This window comes from Miniopterus natalensis, chromosome 15 (assembly GCF_054644295.1).
Source record: "Miniopterus natalensis isolate mMinNat1 chromosome 15, mMinNat1.hap1, whole genome shotgun sequence".
Taxonomy (NCBI): domain Eukaryota; kingdom Metazoa; phylum Chordata; class Mammalia; order Chiroptera; family Miniopteridae; genus Miniopterus; species Miniopterus natalensis.
This window is the reverse complement of record NC_142095.1, coordinates 33,868,635-33,883,938: the sequence shown is the minus strand read 5'-3', so window position 1 is coordinate 33,883,938 and position 15,304 is coordinate 33,868,635. Positions and strand designations below refer to the sequence as shown.

Genomic DNA, 15,304 nt, shown 5'->3' with positions numbered 1-15,304 from the left:
GGAATTGGGTGCTGGTTTCCAGGACTTGCCCGGGGGCATCTTCATCAAGGGGCCTGAATGGATGATTAGGACTCACTTCAGGGCAGCAAGTGCGGAGACCGGCAGCAGGCCCCACCCCCCACCCGAGGGTCTGGGACCACCCCCCATCCTGCTGACCTTGCCCAGCTCTAGAGCAGCAGCGGGTCAGGCTCCTGTGGACTCCGTGTTCCTGCCTCTCCGCCCTGACTTTAACTCCCTGTTAAACACGGTGTGTTGAGAGAGGGAGAACAGTGAGGACATGGTATAGCTTGCCCCAAACCCAGATTCTTGACAGACAAAAACTAAACAAAACATTTCTTACAGAGAATAAAAAGCACCCTTTTGTCGGGCATTTTTATAAGACTTTATTTGCGACATCGGATACTGCTAACATCCTGAGCTAAACCCATCGGACTCACTCTACCACATCCACATGATCAATGTAGCGCACACAAACCGTTTCATAGGAAAATAGCTGAATCTGCACCGGGAAATACCGACGACCCAGGCACTTCTGCAATCCGCTCATCACCCACCAACCGCTTTCCTATTTTGTTGCTTTAAATAGGATCGGTCTTTAAAAACAAAAAAGGAAAAAAAAGAGAAAGTTTTCCATCCATAGAAGTCTAAGCACTGGGTCACTTGGGCTAATCTCAATTTGTTTAGTCTGCATTTGTAGCCTCATTACACAATTCAGGGGAAGGGTATCTAAATTGAGGAGATTTCTTCACATCTGTGCCTGTCCAAACAGGAGAGTAGAGATGGGGGAGAAAGGACACGGCCACACATGGCCCTGGGCGCACACAGGTCCCTGCAGAACCTTGCTGTCACCACGTGTCCCCTCTAATGCAGATGGGAACTTAGCTGCTGCCTGTATCAGAGTAGCTGTGCTTTCAGGAAGGCTTTATCTACAGTTATTTCCCTGGCTGGTGTGCATGCCATCAGAGACCGCAGACCAGACGGTGCAGAATGAAAATTTAAACCAGGAGAAAGATCGCCATCCGCCAGCTCTGCACACTCCTCTGCCTGTCGCTACCATATTCTAGGTCTGCTGTCTTGAGGTCAGATGGGATAAAGCTAGAACCCTCCAGGATCCAGGCTCCAAGGCCCCTGTTTCATCTCATATCTGGGGAAGCAGGGTTCTCTCGGCCACGCCTGCGGCCCCCCCACCCAGAGGCAGAGTCAGCAGGGAGGTGAGTGAGCCAGAGGACAGAGGCAAACGCAGAGCATCAGTTTTGCTTAGGCCTGGAGGAGGCGAGACAGGGAGCGTTCACTTCACATTAAAACGGGAAAATATATACGTTATGGAAATGTGTGCCAAAAGTCATCCTAATTAAAAGCAAACAGACTGAAAAGAGCCTTGTTGTTGGCCTTCCCCTAGCATCCCTGGGGTTCAGGGCCCCACCCTCCACCACTGGTGACAGGACATGTCACAGGGAGGGTTTATGGTCAGGAAGGGTGGCAAAAAGAGAGTTATTGTGCTGGTTAAGATTCGGGGGAGGGGGGTAAAAGGATTAAGAAAAGAAAAAAACCCTCATAGACAACAGGATGGTGATTACCAGAGGGAAAGGGGGTGGGGGTACAGAAAAGAGTAAAGGGGGGTAAATGGTGAACAAGGGGACTTGACTTGAATGGTGAACACAATACAATAAACAGGTTTTGTAACCCCTTTTTAGCAACTCATGTTTCAGTTGTTGGGAGTTTAAAAAAGTAGAAGTCCAGACATCTGTTAAGATCCTGGGGCTCTTGAGCCGGACAGTGAAGTGCAAGGCCCCCTTTATACCTCCCAGCCAGGCCACTCCCCAAAGCATCAGACTTCTTAAGGACAAAACAGCCACTCTTCATGATGCAGCCTGTAACCTTTTGGGGCCTTAGGTGTTCCCAGGTTGGGTTCCTCCATCTGACAGGATCTCTCAGTTCCCAGCCCCCCATGGCCCTGGAGGGTACGAAGGACCACTCCTGACCTCCGGTCTAGCAGAGGGTCTCAGTATCCAAGCCCCTGAGAGGAGTCAGGCAGCCGGCGAAACTTGGACGAAGAGGAAGAGGTGTAGCTTCCCCTCGGTACAGCTGTTAAGAGAGTTACTGCATTTGGCACAAAAGCCTGAGGCAGGCTTGTGCCAGGGCAGGTGGGACCAGAACGAAAAGACAATAACAAAAGTCAGATGTGCCGTGAAAACTCACTTTGTGGGAACTATGGTCTGCAAGTTGAGTGTGGGGGTGGAGGGGGGTTAAGCCAATGATGTTAAAGGTGTTAAAATCCAAGTTGGACCAGCCGAGGGTAGAACGGCATGGCCCGGTTGTTTCCAAATTTGTCTGCACGTTGGAATCCCGCAGGAACCTTGCAGAGTGAGTGCAGCCTATGACCTGTCCCCTGAGGTTGTGGCTAAATTGATCTGGATGTCGCCTGGGCTTTGGAAGGGTTAAAAGATCCTCAGGGGATCCTAATGTACAGACAAGTCCCTCACCACTCTAAGTAGGAACCAGCAGCATTGGCTCACCCTAGACTCGCTGGACCAGAATCTGCAACCTTGAGCCCTTTAAAAGTGGTTCAGCATTACTTCAAACAAGGTGGGAGCTGGTATCCTCAATATAAACAAACGATTAAGAGTTGGGAGTAAACCCAGACTAGCAAGTTGGTTATTATGGTTTTTGTCCTTTCCTTTAAAGTGATAAGTCTCTAGGAAGCAGATCAACCATCTTCACAACTTGGGTCACAGTGTGACTCCAACTACCTGGGAGGCAGTAAGCATAACCTGACCAGTGGTCGTTTCAGGCCTCCAAGGAGGGGCCGGTAAATTAAGTGAAGCCAACGCCCAGCGATTTTCTCCCAAAGGCGCCACTCATGACTGATTCACTCTCCTCTCTGGCCACCGCCTCGACAACTGCCCTTGAGGGCTGTCCATTGCCTTGAACATCTATCTACTCTTTAGTTTATTTAGCAGAACAGGGTTGGATGGTATTAATCCTAGGACCGAGGAGATCATGACCTTTTCCTACTTCCCCCAGCCCTAGCCCTCCCAGAACTTCCCACCCCTGCAAACACTCTTCCACCCCTCTGGATCCAACTGGCCTGATGCCCAGAGTCAAGGCCAGACTCGTAGGAGGTTGTCTGGGGTCTAGAGACTCCTGGTGTGGTAGGAAGTCACAGGATCTGGATTCCAAAGACATGAGTGTTAGTCATGTTCTGAGTAACAAATCTCATCAGTCCTATGAGCTTGCTTTTCTCATGAGCCAAGTGCAATATATCTTCAACCTAGGGCTGATACGAATATACTTTGTAAACTGTAAAGTGCCCAGCGGAAAGTGCCATAGCAGATCAGATGAGAGTATAGCTCTGAAGTAAGACCTGCTTGGTTTCACTTCCTGCTTCTGCCACTTACAGGCTTTCGGATGTGGTTAGTAAAAGTCTCTCTTACAGGTTCATCAAGAAGCTTTAGTTAAATAACACAAAAATACTTGGCATTTGTCCCGCACATAGGGCATGGTCAATAAATGTTAGCTGCGGTCACAAACATTAGGAAAGATCAAACATTTGCTCGAGATAAGCATAGATTTAGAAGGAGCCTCCCCCTTCCCCCAGAGGAGCTCCAGTCCAGACCATTCTGAATGGACAAGTTGCCTCTCCTCGCAGGCTCACCGTCGCCCAGCACCGGCCGACTGGGAGTAAGGATGATACCTCACAGGGTGTCATAATTGCTAAGGAAGGGAATGTTTAAGTAAAATCACCCAGTGCACTGTCGAGCTCTCATTGTTTGGGGTTCTTGATGGAAGTCGGGTAGTTTCCGGGATCATTTTTCAGTATATGATCTCAGTTCTCTTCTAGACCTTCTCATCGCTTCACCCCACCCCAACCATCTCCACCCTCTCTCCTGGGAACCCCTGGGGGAGGGTTTGTTGTTAAGTAACAAAGCATGTTGACTAATCAATTTTTAATAACACATATGCTTATGGAGCTTACTTATAAAGGCATGTCAGAGTAGTTGACTTGGGGTAGAATTTAATGTCAATTCAGAACACCCCAGCGCAGAAAGTAAACCCATGGAGAGTCAAGAGGGCATGAGATGGTGTTAAGATGTAATTTTCTAAAAGGTAAAATCGTGACTTTTGTGCAAATATAAAATATAACTTAGCAAAGATTCTAGTCCACTCATTCATTAATGAAGATATCAGTAAGATTTAGATCAGTTCAAAAACCATTTAAGGAGCTAGGTATTTATAGTCAATTTAATGTTAGGAGAAGATTGATGGGTTAGGTATATAAGCAGTTCATGTCCTATAGGACAATAAACCATAATCTTTGGGGATACCTTTTGCAAAAGGACAAAAAATTATTTGTATTTGTATCTCTACTGGAGAAAAAGCTTCAAGTTAACATGTAACAACAAGTCATAGAGTAGAGCAAAGTAAATTTCTCTAGATAATCCTCCAGGGCTTGTGGGCAGGGGACAATGTCATCTTGCCACCACATGACATTGAAAGGATGCACCACCCACCTTTATTTCCAAGTTTTGGATAATTTTTAACAATGGTAAATAATTATTTCACTTTATAAACAACCTTTTAACCTTATATGATGCTTACAACAGCCTTGTTGACACAAAAAAAGGGCAAGGAAACCCCATTTATCAGAGGAGGAACTGAGTTACACAGGAGAGAGCAGCTGAGCTGGGAGGAGAGCCCCCATTTCTAATTTCAGGTCCCACACTCACCCCAAACCCCATATTGCATTTCCCCTTTCCAGTTCCTCTTCATTTTAGTCCTACATTGCTCTTGGTGGCACCTTCCCCCTTTAAGACTCCCCTTGGAGTTCACCTGAAGGCAAATGCTTAAAGCAGGGAGCAGTCTCTGTCACCCCTGTCCCTTGCACCCCCAGGGGACTCCTGGTCTGAGTCCTTTTCAGCCCCTCACATGATTTGGTTCCACAACATCAGATGAACCACATCCTACTATCCTGAGCCAAAGAAAATTGTCAAAACATTTTATCTTCCCCTCAGGAAAAAAAAAGAATAGATGCTATATTCGAAGAACCCATTTTTTTTTAAGTGACAGGTCCTTTTAAGCTCTACCCTTCTCAGCTACTGTGAGCCACTGTGGGCCACTGTGCCATCTTTCCCCAGGGACGCAGTCCACATCAGACAAGCCCACTGTTTATAAACCGGAATATCTCATTTGAAACACTATTTCTGGTCAGTGTTTTCTCTCCCTAATAAGCAGGATCGTTTCTGTGTTGGAGATGCTGGGTCTGGCTGGCTCCTGGAGGAATAGCATGCAGTAGACGGGTGGCTATTTATCGTGTTAAGCAGTCTGCTGGGAAACTGGCCGCAAGTGTGGCCTGATGGCCCAAATCTATTTCTTCTTCTCAGGGCCATTTATTTTCCTCTCCCATGGACTTCTGTCGCCATGGAAACCATCCCACCAGCAGGATGGCGACAAGAGCCAGCCCTCTGCTCCCTACACTTAGTCAGGGAGGCAACACATACATGAAACAAAGGAAAGAGTAGGGAAGTCTGTGTGTGAGGTGTACAGTTAGGAAAGTAGCTCCTGTAAAGTTCCCTAGAATTCTGAAGTGAGGGGGGAAAATTTTTTTGAGAACATCTGATTCAGGGTCTCTCAGACCATTTACACAATATACGATGACAACAGCAAAGACTCTGTGCACAATAAATGCAAGCTAAGCCCTTTCCTTGCAGCACCCATTTCATCCTCACAGTCACTGCATGAGGCAGGTGGTTGTTACCATCCCCATGACGCAATCAAAGAAACTGAGAGTCCACAAGTCCAGTCACCTGCCCAGGTCCAGCAGGAGAAAGGCACAAAATTGGGACTAAAACCCTGACCGTCGGACCCCAAAGCCTGGACCTGCTCGCCACCTCTCTCTCACTTCCCATACAGGCCAGCGCTTCCAAGGCCCTGGAAGCCAGTTCCGTCCGGTGTCCCCATTTCTATTTGATCATGTAATCCTCCCTGCCCCCAGCCCCGGACCACTTTGTAACATCCCACAGAACAAGGACTCTGCAGAACAAGATTTGGGCAACCCCAATTCCAGCCAGTTTTCTCATTTTACAGAGGAGCAATTTCAGCCAGGCTAGGAAATGAGTCGCCTCTAGCTGCACAGCTCATAAATGTCAGAGCTGGCACTGCAGGCCAGCCCCCCACCCCCGCCCGCAGGCCAGTGCTCTGCTTGCTGTGTTGCCTCACATCACGGTTTCTAAACCAAGCCCTGAGCCAGCAGCTCAGCTCTCCTGGCCAAGCATCGGGGCTAATCCCCTTACAGGATGACTGCTAAATCAGCCGCTCATTAGAACAATAATGCTCAGGCATGCAGGGTGCTTGGCCACTTAGGAAATGCTTCCACATAGCTCTCTGTTTCCAGGCCCCACTGCTTCTGGGCATATTTAAAACAATTCAATAATGAAGCCTTGTTCATAAACTGTATATATACCTCCCAAAGTAACCTTTGAATCAACTGCCAAGTGTGGAAGGATCTCTGTATTCAACTAGTAGAATCCAAGGTGTCAGGAGCAAGAGGGGATGTCTGCAAGGTTTCACATCTCAGGGGCTTCCCGGAGCCAAGTTCTGCCTGGGAATGAAAGCTCCCAGCTTAGGACAAGGGGGTGGTGGCGAGCATCATCTTGTTGTTCAATTTTAACGTGAATGTAATACTGAACAGGCACAAATATGAATGTGCTCCCCTTCAAATATGTGCAACATGGCTCTTACGCTGAAGCTATGAGTGTGCATTACAACCAAGAGCGTTGGCCTGTCCCAAAGAGCATGCTCAGAGGGCGACACCCTGCCCATCAAGGCCTTTTGTTCCTTTTTGCCCTTAGACATTCTTTCCCTCCTGCCAGGAATCCCTTTCTTCTTTTCTGTCAGCTCATCTTGCACTACCCCGATCCAGGGTCACCCCCTCTAAGAAGCCTCCCTGGATTTCTCATATGGGTTTATTGGCACCTTATTCTGTGCTCCTAAAGTATTTGTGAAAATATCAGCAGCTACCATTTTTTGTGCCTAATACAGTCAGATACTTTACATCCATTATCTCTGTATCTGACAGGTAAGAAAAGTTGGCTCAGCTGGTCCAAGGTCAGTGTGGCTGTAAAGTTGCAAAGCTGGGTTTGGAATTCAGGTCTCTCAGACTCCAGAGTCCATGCCTTTCTACTGCACAACAGGCAGTTTCCTTGCCTCAAAATTACCCCCTCCAGGAGCAGGTGATAAATATGCCTTTTCTGCTCCATCTCCCCCTAGACTGACTTCCTCTAGGGCCTGAGTCTTTATGATGTATCCCTGCGCCTGGCACAGAGTAGATGTTAAATAAATGGTTAAGTGGATCAACAGCTTGTTGGATCATGAGCTTATCCCTCCGTCTTGCTAGCTGATGGAGCCTTGCTTTTGATAAAATCATAATAAAGTACATACCTGCAGCCAATCACCCCCACACCCCCAAGCCCAGTGGAGAGTCAGGCATGTTTCCCAGCCAGCAGGTCCATATACTAGCCCACTGCTTCTCCAGTTCTGATGTAATCCAGGTCTTCTACATTTTGTTGAATTGAAGGTTCTGATTTAAAAGGGCTGGGGTGGGGCCTGAGGGCCTGCACTTCTGGCAAGCTTCCGATGACCCTGCTGGTTTCAAGACCTCCTTTGAGAGCCATTCGGGTCTAAACACAGCAACAGCAGCAGCTGCAGCTGGTGCACTTCTGTCCCCTCCAGCTGGTAACGGGAAATAAAGCTGACTCGTGCGCTGCTCTCCTTCCAAAGCAGCACCGGACTGCGAACGCTCCTGCTTTCCCGTGTTTTAGCAAAATATTTAAGTTATGCTTTGGGCTATAAACACTTGGCGGGGTGAACACTGGTTTGCCCTTTGGTTTCATCACACCCAATCAATAAATCACAAGTAAATGAGAGAGAAGGGAGATTTGCTGGAAGATTCCATTCCAGTGACAAGTGGATCAAGGGAGTTGGGGAGGGCAGGGGAAGGAGCAGATGGTCCCTCGCAGCAGCCCTGGCAGCTAGGGACAGCACTGTAGGCTGGGAGGGAGCCCCACTGCATTTTTATTGGGAAGTGCCCCACCCTTCCACTTGCCTGCCCTAAGGCCACTTGCCCAGCCGTTGTTCTGGTGAACGGTGAGTGATGGTGAACAGTTAGCCATGGCTTGTTCATCTCAATCCCTTTGCACCTCACACAATCCCTTTGCTGGCATGCCAGCCGTAGAGGTCAAGCATCCTTGGTCTAAGACTTTTGAAAGGAAAACACCCTTTTTTCTGCTCTTTTTCCAGATGTCCCTGGGCCAGCAGCAGTCAGCGAGAGGTGTGCCTTGTTTGCGATGCAAGGGGACGTGTTCAGGCTTTGAGCCACATCCGTGGAGGTAACGGACTTTGTCGGGGAGGATCTGCCTGCTTTCAATTCTTGGCTGTCCTTTCAGGGAACCCTGGTCATTCTCTGCTGGGACCGCATGGGATGCACGTTGTGGGGAGGAGTGGCCCCGGAACAAATGCACTCCCTCTTGGCCTAACTCAGAAATGCCAGAAAAGCCCTTGGGGAGCCAAGATGAAGAAGGAGCTTAGCATCCCATTAACTGTTTCAAGGTGGAGGCTCAGCCCAGCAAGCGCTGCGCTGGGAAGGTGTGGGCAGTTGTTAGCTGGAGCCTGGTGCACTCTGGGAAGAGCTGTCTGTCCTGGGGTTTGGTGCATGGGGTTGCTCTCCTCCTACTGCACCATTGTCCCTGTTGGTGGGTTCTGATCTGAAAGTGACCCTGGGACAGAATTAAAAGTCATTGTGTCCACATACTTAAAAACCAAGTCCTAGTATTCATTTCCACGCCAGAGGACCCTAAGGGCCAGCTGGACTTTTCTCTTTTTTTTTCATTGAGGACTCTGAAAACTAGAGGCAGGGCCGCCACACTGCAAGGTCCCAGCATTGTTCACATTAGCATCTATGTGGATGGCACCCCCAGGAGTTGGGCAGGGCACAGCCTGTGTGACTATCCCTGTGACTATCATCAGCTTAGATTCTTTATACAGCTTCGGAGGCCCTGTGAGTCTCTGTAGGGTACAACAGTGAGAAGAAGCTTTTATCTCCACTACCAGGGCATTGCCTTGGGCACTTAATGGGGGAACAAAATTTGGGAGGCATTTGCCTCAGAGATGTTGACTTCCAATATGAGAAAGCAATTATAAAAATATTTATTGAACTGAGCTAAATCTTTTATATTTAAATGTTGAAATAACCCTTAGTAGTGGGTATTAGTATCTGCATTTTGTAGATCAGAAAACTGAGGGTATGTAATGGGGAGATGGCTACTAAATGGCAGGATTCAAACTCGGGTCTGTGGGACACCCATCCCATGCTCTCAACCATTCTGGGTTCAGTATGCCGTGAGCTTTCAAAGCACGAAACTGTTCCTTGACGCCATTCCCTCACAGTCCTCACCTCAGTGGAGCTCATGTGGTCTTCTGGATGCAAGGACCTTCAAGGTCATCCAGTTTCACTTCCTGCCTGTCCCCTGCACAAATTCCTCCCACCACTAAAACACTCCCAGAAGGCAGACACCCCCCACCATGCATCTATTTTGGCCACTTGAACTCTTTCTGGCCTGAAGGAAAGTCAGCTTCCGTATCATGTCACCCCATTGGTCCTGAATCTGCCATCGGAGTGTTGTAGAACAATGTCTAGAATCATCAGCTTAGATTCTTTATACAGCTTCGGAGGCCTCCTTTTCTAGTTCTTGGGTCAGGCGGCTAATGTTCCCTAAGTGCACAGAGTCCACTCAATATTTCTCTTCTCACAAGGATCACAGCCCTGTGCTTCTTATTGTCTGACATCTGAAAATGATTGTTTACTGTTGTTTGTATGGTTGTGTAGGTGTTTGCAGGAGGAGGGCAATTCCGATGCCCTATTCCTCATGGCTGGAAGCAGAAGTCTCTCAGGATCATTTAAATCCCTACATCTCCTCCCCATCCTATAAATGATTTGAACATCAAGTGAATTTATCATTATATAGACAGATTGCAGCCTATAGATCCTTCCTGCATCTCAAAGTGTCATCTTTGGTTAGGACAACTTTAACAGGACCTAAATTCAAGCCATACAGGAGCAGCGAGGTCCCAGTCAAACCACTTTCATGCTCCAGTTCCCATACTCTCCATAGTTCGAAATATATATAATGATCCAAGTGGTAGCCAGCCTGGTTTAGTGGGAAGGGCCCTCAACTAATTCAGAAAACTAATCATCAAAGGACAGAATTCACGTGCCGACTCCGCCTGAACAGGACACTCCCCTTCTCTAAGCCTCAGACTTAGCCGCTGAGAAACAGAGATGTTGGAGCTGATGCGCTCTGGGGTCCCCTTCAGCTTTACAGCCCCGTAGTTTCCGGTAATTGTTTACAATCAAATGAACCATTCGCAGGGTTAGTAGAATTGGAATGGAACTAGTATCAGAAACACAGAAGAGGAGCATTTCTTAGAGGGTACAAGAGCAGATTTTCAGAACAAACATTATGAAAACAAGGAGTCCCCCCAGCAGCCTTCAGCATCCTGCTCTCCCACTAGCCACATGGGCTCCTTCCCCATCTGGCAACCTCCACAGGCTGCTGGATTCCCCTTCAAGGTAGAGGAAAAGACACCTCCAAGGCTCGAGGGGTTTCAGAGAGCCCAATGCAAGGTCCCTTCCTGGCATGCACTTTTTTTTTTTTAACCCGCACCCGAGGACATTTTTTCCATTGCTTTTCAGAGAGAGTAGAAGGGAGAGAGAAAGAAACATCAATGTGAGGGACACATCAATTGGTTGCCTCCCGCACGTACCCCGACCAGGGCTGGGGATCGAACCTGCAACCGAGGCACGTGCCCTTGGCTGGAATCAAACCCAGGACCCTTCAGGCCAAGGGCCAGTGCTCTAACCACTGAGCCAAAACAGCTAGGGCTGCCCAGATTTCTTTATATTATTATTATCCTAATTATCTTTAGTTTTTCAATATACACTGACTTCAGTGGGTGGGGGGGGGGAACTGATTTAAGGAAAACAGGGGACATAATATGAAAAATGGAAGAGAGACCGCTGGCTCCTCCAGTTACACAATTTTGCATTCTTAGGGGTTGCTCTTGATAGACTCCCAAACTCATGATGACGACAACCCTTCTCGCACGGTCCTGTCTCCAGGCCAGCTTCAGCAGCCACCCTGGAATGATAGTGTTAATTCTGCCTCTTCTCACGGGGACAGGGGATCTGCATAAATAATTCGGCAGTAACATAATAGCTGGGCTTCCTATGCTTTTCAAGGGAAAATCTAGAGAAAGTCAACCAGAGCTGCTTAAATTCCTGAAAGGGACCGAGTAGTGACTGTCGCCCTGTCTTGAGCGTCAGAATCACCTTGGGAAGAGCATCTCAAATGCTCAGCCCTGGTCCCACTCCAGACCCGGGAGCCTGGCCAACAGGGCCGGGGCGCGGCATCTCCAAGCCCCCCCAGCTCCCCCGGCGGGCGAGGCGGATCAGCAGCCAGGTTTGAAGACTCATCAACTAGACCCGCGGTCAGCAAGCTGTTTGTGAAGAGCCAGACAGTAATCATTTTAGACTTTGCAGGTCATGCGGCCTCTGTCACACCTACTCCCCTTGGTCCTTGTAGCATGAAAGCATTGATTTATGTAAGGACATGGAAATTCACATAGTTTTACCCATTTAAAAATGTAAAAACTATTCTTGGTCCACAGGCCATACAAAAATAGGACTTGGCCTTAAGCCACAGTTTACCAACCCTGATGTAGACCAACCCTCTCGTTTGATAGGGAAGAAACTTGACCGCGGACGTATGGTGGGCTAGTGTTCAGACCGAGATTATAGATTTCAAGCCTGTGCCTTTTCAATTAAAGGTTTTCTATGACTGATTGCAGAAAGGGTCATTTCCACACCACTGAGGGTCTTTCTAGTGTATCCGTGTCCTCTACAATCCGGGTGCCAGGAAAGAGTGGGGTGGATGGACTTCTATAAAGTCCCAGCCATGGGCCTGGCAACACAAAAAACATGAATAAAGGAGAAGTAATGTAGACATGACCTCGTGGAACATCTTTCATCAGCATTTTCCATTTCAAAGTGTTTGCATTCCCAGCATCTCTACTAGCACCTGAAAGTCTGCATTAACCAGGAAGGCAAGTGGCAGCTTCCTCACCTAGTTTCACATACAAAAGATACCCGGGAGGTCAGAGGGGCCGTGGGAGACCAGGATCTCCCTGACCTCCTTCGTCTTCCTGCACCTTCCACTTCCTGCCGCTGCCCACGTTAAACCAGGTGTCATCGCCTGTCCTCTGGAGAAGCAGTCTCCTCTGCCTCATAAAGGGGAGAGGCGAGAGAATATTACTGATCATGAATAAAATTCCACAGTTCCACAAAACAAGCCACCCCTTCTTCTGAGAAAGAAACCTCGTTTCACCCTGCATGGAGGGTCATATTCTCTTTTGTAGTGCCAGAGTTACCCTTGAGACTGTTGACTTTAACTTTTCTCAAATTCGCCCACTGACTGGGACCTTGGACTGCAGGCTTCTCTTCAAATAACGGAGATGCTGCAATCTTCCCCCACTGAAGTCACGCAGCACATCAGTGTGTTAAAGACAAGAAGCAGCCTCTCACTGAAAACTGTGTTCCACCTCCTGGAACCCAGTGTTTTCCAAACTCATCACCACTGAGCCCTTGTCCGCCTTCCACATACTGGCCTCCTGGAGAACTGGCCCAGCCCAGCAGAACTCCCACACAGCACATGCAACTCTCACATGGCCCAGCCTGACTGTACTTTACGCTATGGCTTCCATCTGATTCTCTCTCCTCTCCCACCCCAGCTGTAAGTTCTTGGAAGGTTGTGATGGGTCCTTTTTCTCTTCATGTTATGAGAGGGTTTCTCAACCTTGGCACTACGGCCACTTGGAACTGGATAACTCTTTGTTGCAAAGAGGGAGCTGTGAACTGTAGGATATTTAGCAGCAACCCTAGCCTCTACCCTATAGAAGCCAGTAGCACCCCATTGTGACAATCAAATATGTCTCCAGACATCGCCAAATCCCCCTGGGGGACAGAATTGACCTGGGTTGGGAACCACTGATGTAGACCATCAAGGCAGGCCCACAGTCAATATTTGTGACCTATACTTAAATGTATCAGTCTCCCAAGTTTAAAGAGCAAAGGAGGGTTTCTTTGGGCATGCCTGGCTGGGACGTGCTCATGCAGCTGTGGTGACGTATCTCTTGCTGAGGCTACCCCATCCTGCGGTAGGTCTTGAAAGAGGTCTTAACAAGCTCTCAAATCGCATGCATAGAGCATCTGGGATACAGCATGCCTACGGTGACAGGCCAGAGAAGGAGGGGCGAATTTTTCCTCTCACGCCATGGCCATGGAACTCTGCATCTCTAAACTGAAACAGCATGACACAGAGCGGCCAATCACTTCTGTTTCTGTCAGAGAGAATTTGAAGCTCCCCCAGGATGCCTTTCCTTCTCCCAGCCTCTCAACTAAGACTTGCCAGGCAACACCAATCTCTCCAGCCTGAAGGGTTTTCCAAGCCCATTCCCTTCTCATGGGGTCCTGTCCACCAATTTCTTGAAGAAAATTTCCATCTCTATTCCAACTTCAGAATGAGTACTCTAGAGTTTAAAAGTTGCTGAAACTATGAGGCTCAGGATCTTGGGAGATAATTTTTAATTTCTTAAAGTAGGGGGTCCACACCTTTTTTAGAAAGGGCCAGATAGTAGATATTTTAGGCTTGGGGGGACCAGATGGTCTCTGTTGCAACTACACAAGTCTGCCATTGTCGCCCCAAAGCAGCCACGGAAGATATGCAAGTGAGTGGTCATGGCTGTGTTCCAATAAAACTTTATTTACAGAAGCAGGTTCTGGGCCAGGTTCAGCCTACAGGCTGTGAAGGCTCCTGCTTTAGAGCATCTCTAATGAATGAACCACCCATTGCTCTCAGATTACCACGTGTCTGCTGCCAACCTTTCCAAGTTGCTAAAGCTAAACCTTGCCCTTGCTTTCAGAAGGGTAGATGCTGCCAGTCGGAGGCTCTGTCTCTCTTTTCTGGAGGTTGATCTCACCTGTCCCCATCTCTACACCCCCTCCCCCAGGAAAATATGCAAGTCATGCAAATGCAGTCAAGAGGACCACTGCCTGAGCTCCGACCTGGAAGATGATCGGAAAATTGGCCGCTTGCTGATGGACTCCAAGTATTCCACCCTCACAGCCCGGGTGAAAGGTGGGGATGGCATCCGGATTTACAAGAGGAACCGGATGATCATGACCAATCCCATTGCCACGGGGAAGGATCCCACCTTTGACACCATCACCTATGAATGGGCTCCCCCTGGAGTCACCCAGAAACTGGTAAGACAGTTTCCTCCAACCAAGTGGTTGTTTTCTTGCCCTTGTGAATGTTAGCCATGCCACAGGTTCACGAATTTCAAGGACGAGATAAGAAGAGGGCAAGGTTATAGAAATAATAGGAATGGCTGTGGTTTCATTTCTGTTCCTACCTCACAATGTGATCTTGAAGTGATGACGATCAGGGCCTCAGGTTACCTCATCCATAAAGTGGGTAGAGTTGTTCATCTGCTCTCTAAGGGCCCTTCCAACTCTAGTATAGGCTGCCTGTGGTTCCTTGTGGGCTCCTCACTTCTTAACAGAGGACAGCTCATGATCCAGACCTCTCCAGGTGCTTGTCTCCATCTGCACGATGTTCATTTCCCCTCAAAGTGGCTGGGATGCGCCATTTGCAAGCCTCTAGGAGGACAGAGAAGCAGCCCATGCTTCTCCCTAACTGCTAACGTCTCTTGGGCTTAGAAGGGAGAGCCAAACTGGTTTTTCAAAACTGTGGGGAAAAGGCACCCAGAGAAGGCTTGGGCAAATGGTTGGAGGAGCCCTGAGGAGGGTAGAAAGGATAAGGCTCACAGAGAACAGGTGACTTGCACAAGGTCACACCCTGGCTGTCTCCTGGAATTTCCTGGGGACACATAAAAAGTTTCTACACACAGACCTCACCCCAGACCATTAAACCAGAAGCTCCAGATTGCAGGACCATAATCCCCAGAAGTGAGCAGTTCATGATGCCCCAGGTAGCGCCACGTGCAGCCGCTTTCAAGACCCAGGGGACCAGTCCAATTCTGAATGGACCACTCCAATTTCAACAAGCATATAAATCATCTGGAGAGATTGCAGCAATGCATCCAGGAGGCTTGCGCGGGTCCTGAGATTCTGCACTCCTGACAAGCTCCCAGGGGATGCCGGGGCTGCTCTTCCCTTACTTGAAATATCCTG

General features: G+C 48.5%; 1 protein-coding gene across 1 annotated transcript in view; it reads left to right on the top strand.

Annotated features, from left to right (window-relative positions):
• Nucleotides 1–15,304, top strand: part of LMCD1 (LIM and cysteine rich domains 1) — a 55,858-nt gene that overhangs the window by 19,070 nt on the left and 21,484 nt on the right. The window contains exons 2-3 of the mRNA XM_016210020.2: nucleotides 8,296–8,384; nucleotides 14,119–14,374. Coding sequence (XP_016065506.1) covers nucleotides 8,296–8,384; nucleotides 14,119–14,374 — 345 coding nt within the window. The remainder of the gene's footprint in view (nucleotides 1–8,295; nucleotides 8,385–14,118; nucleotides 14,375–15,304) is intronic.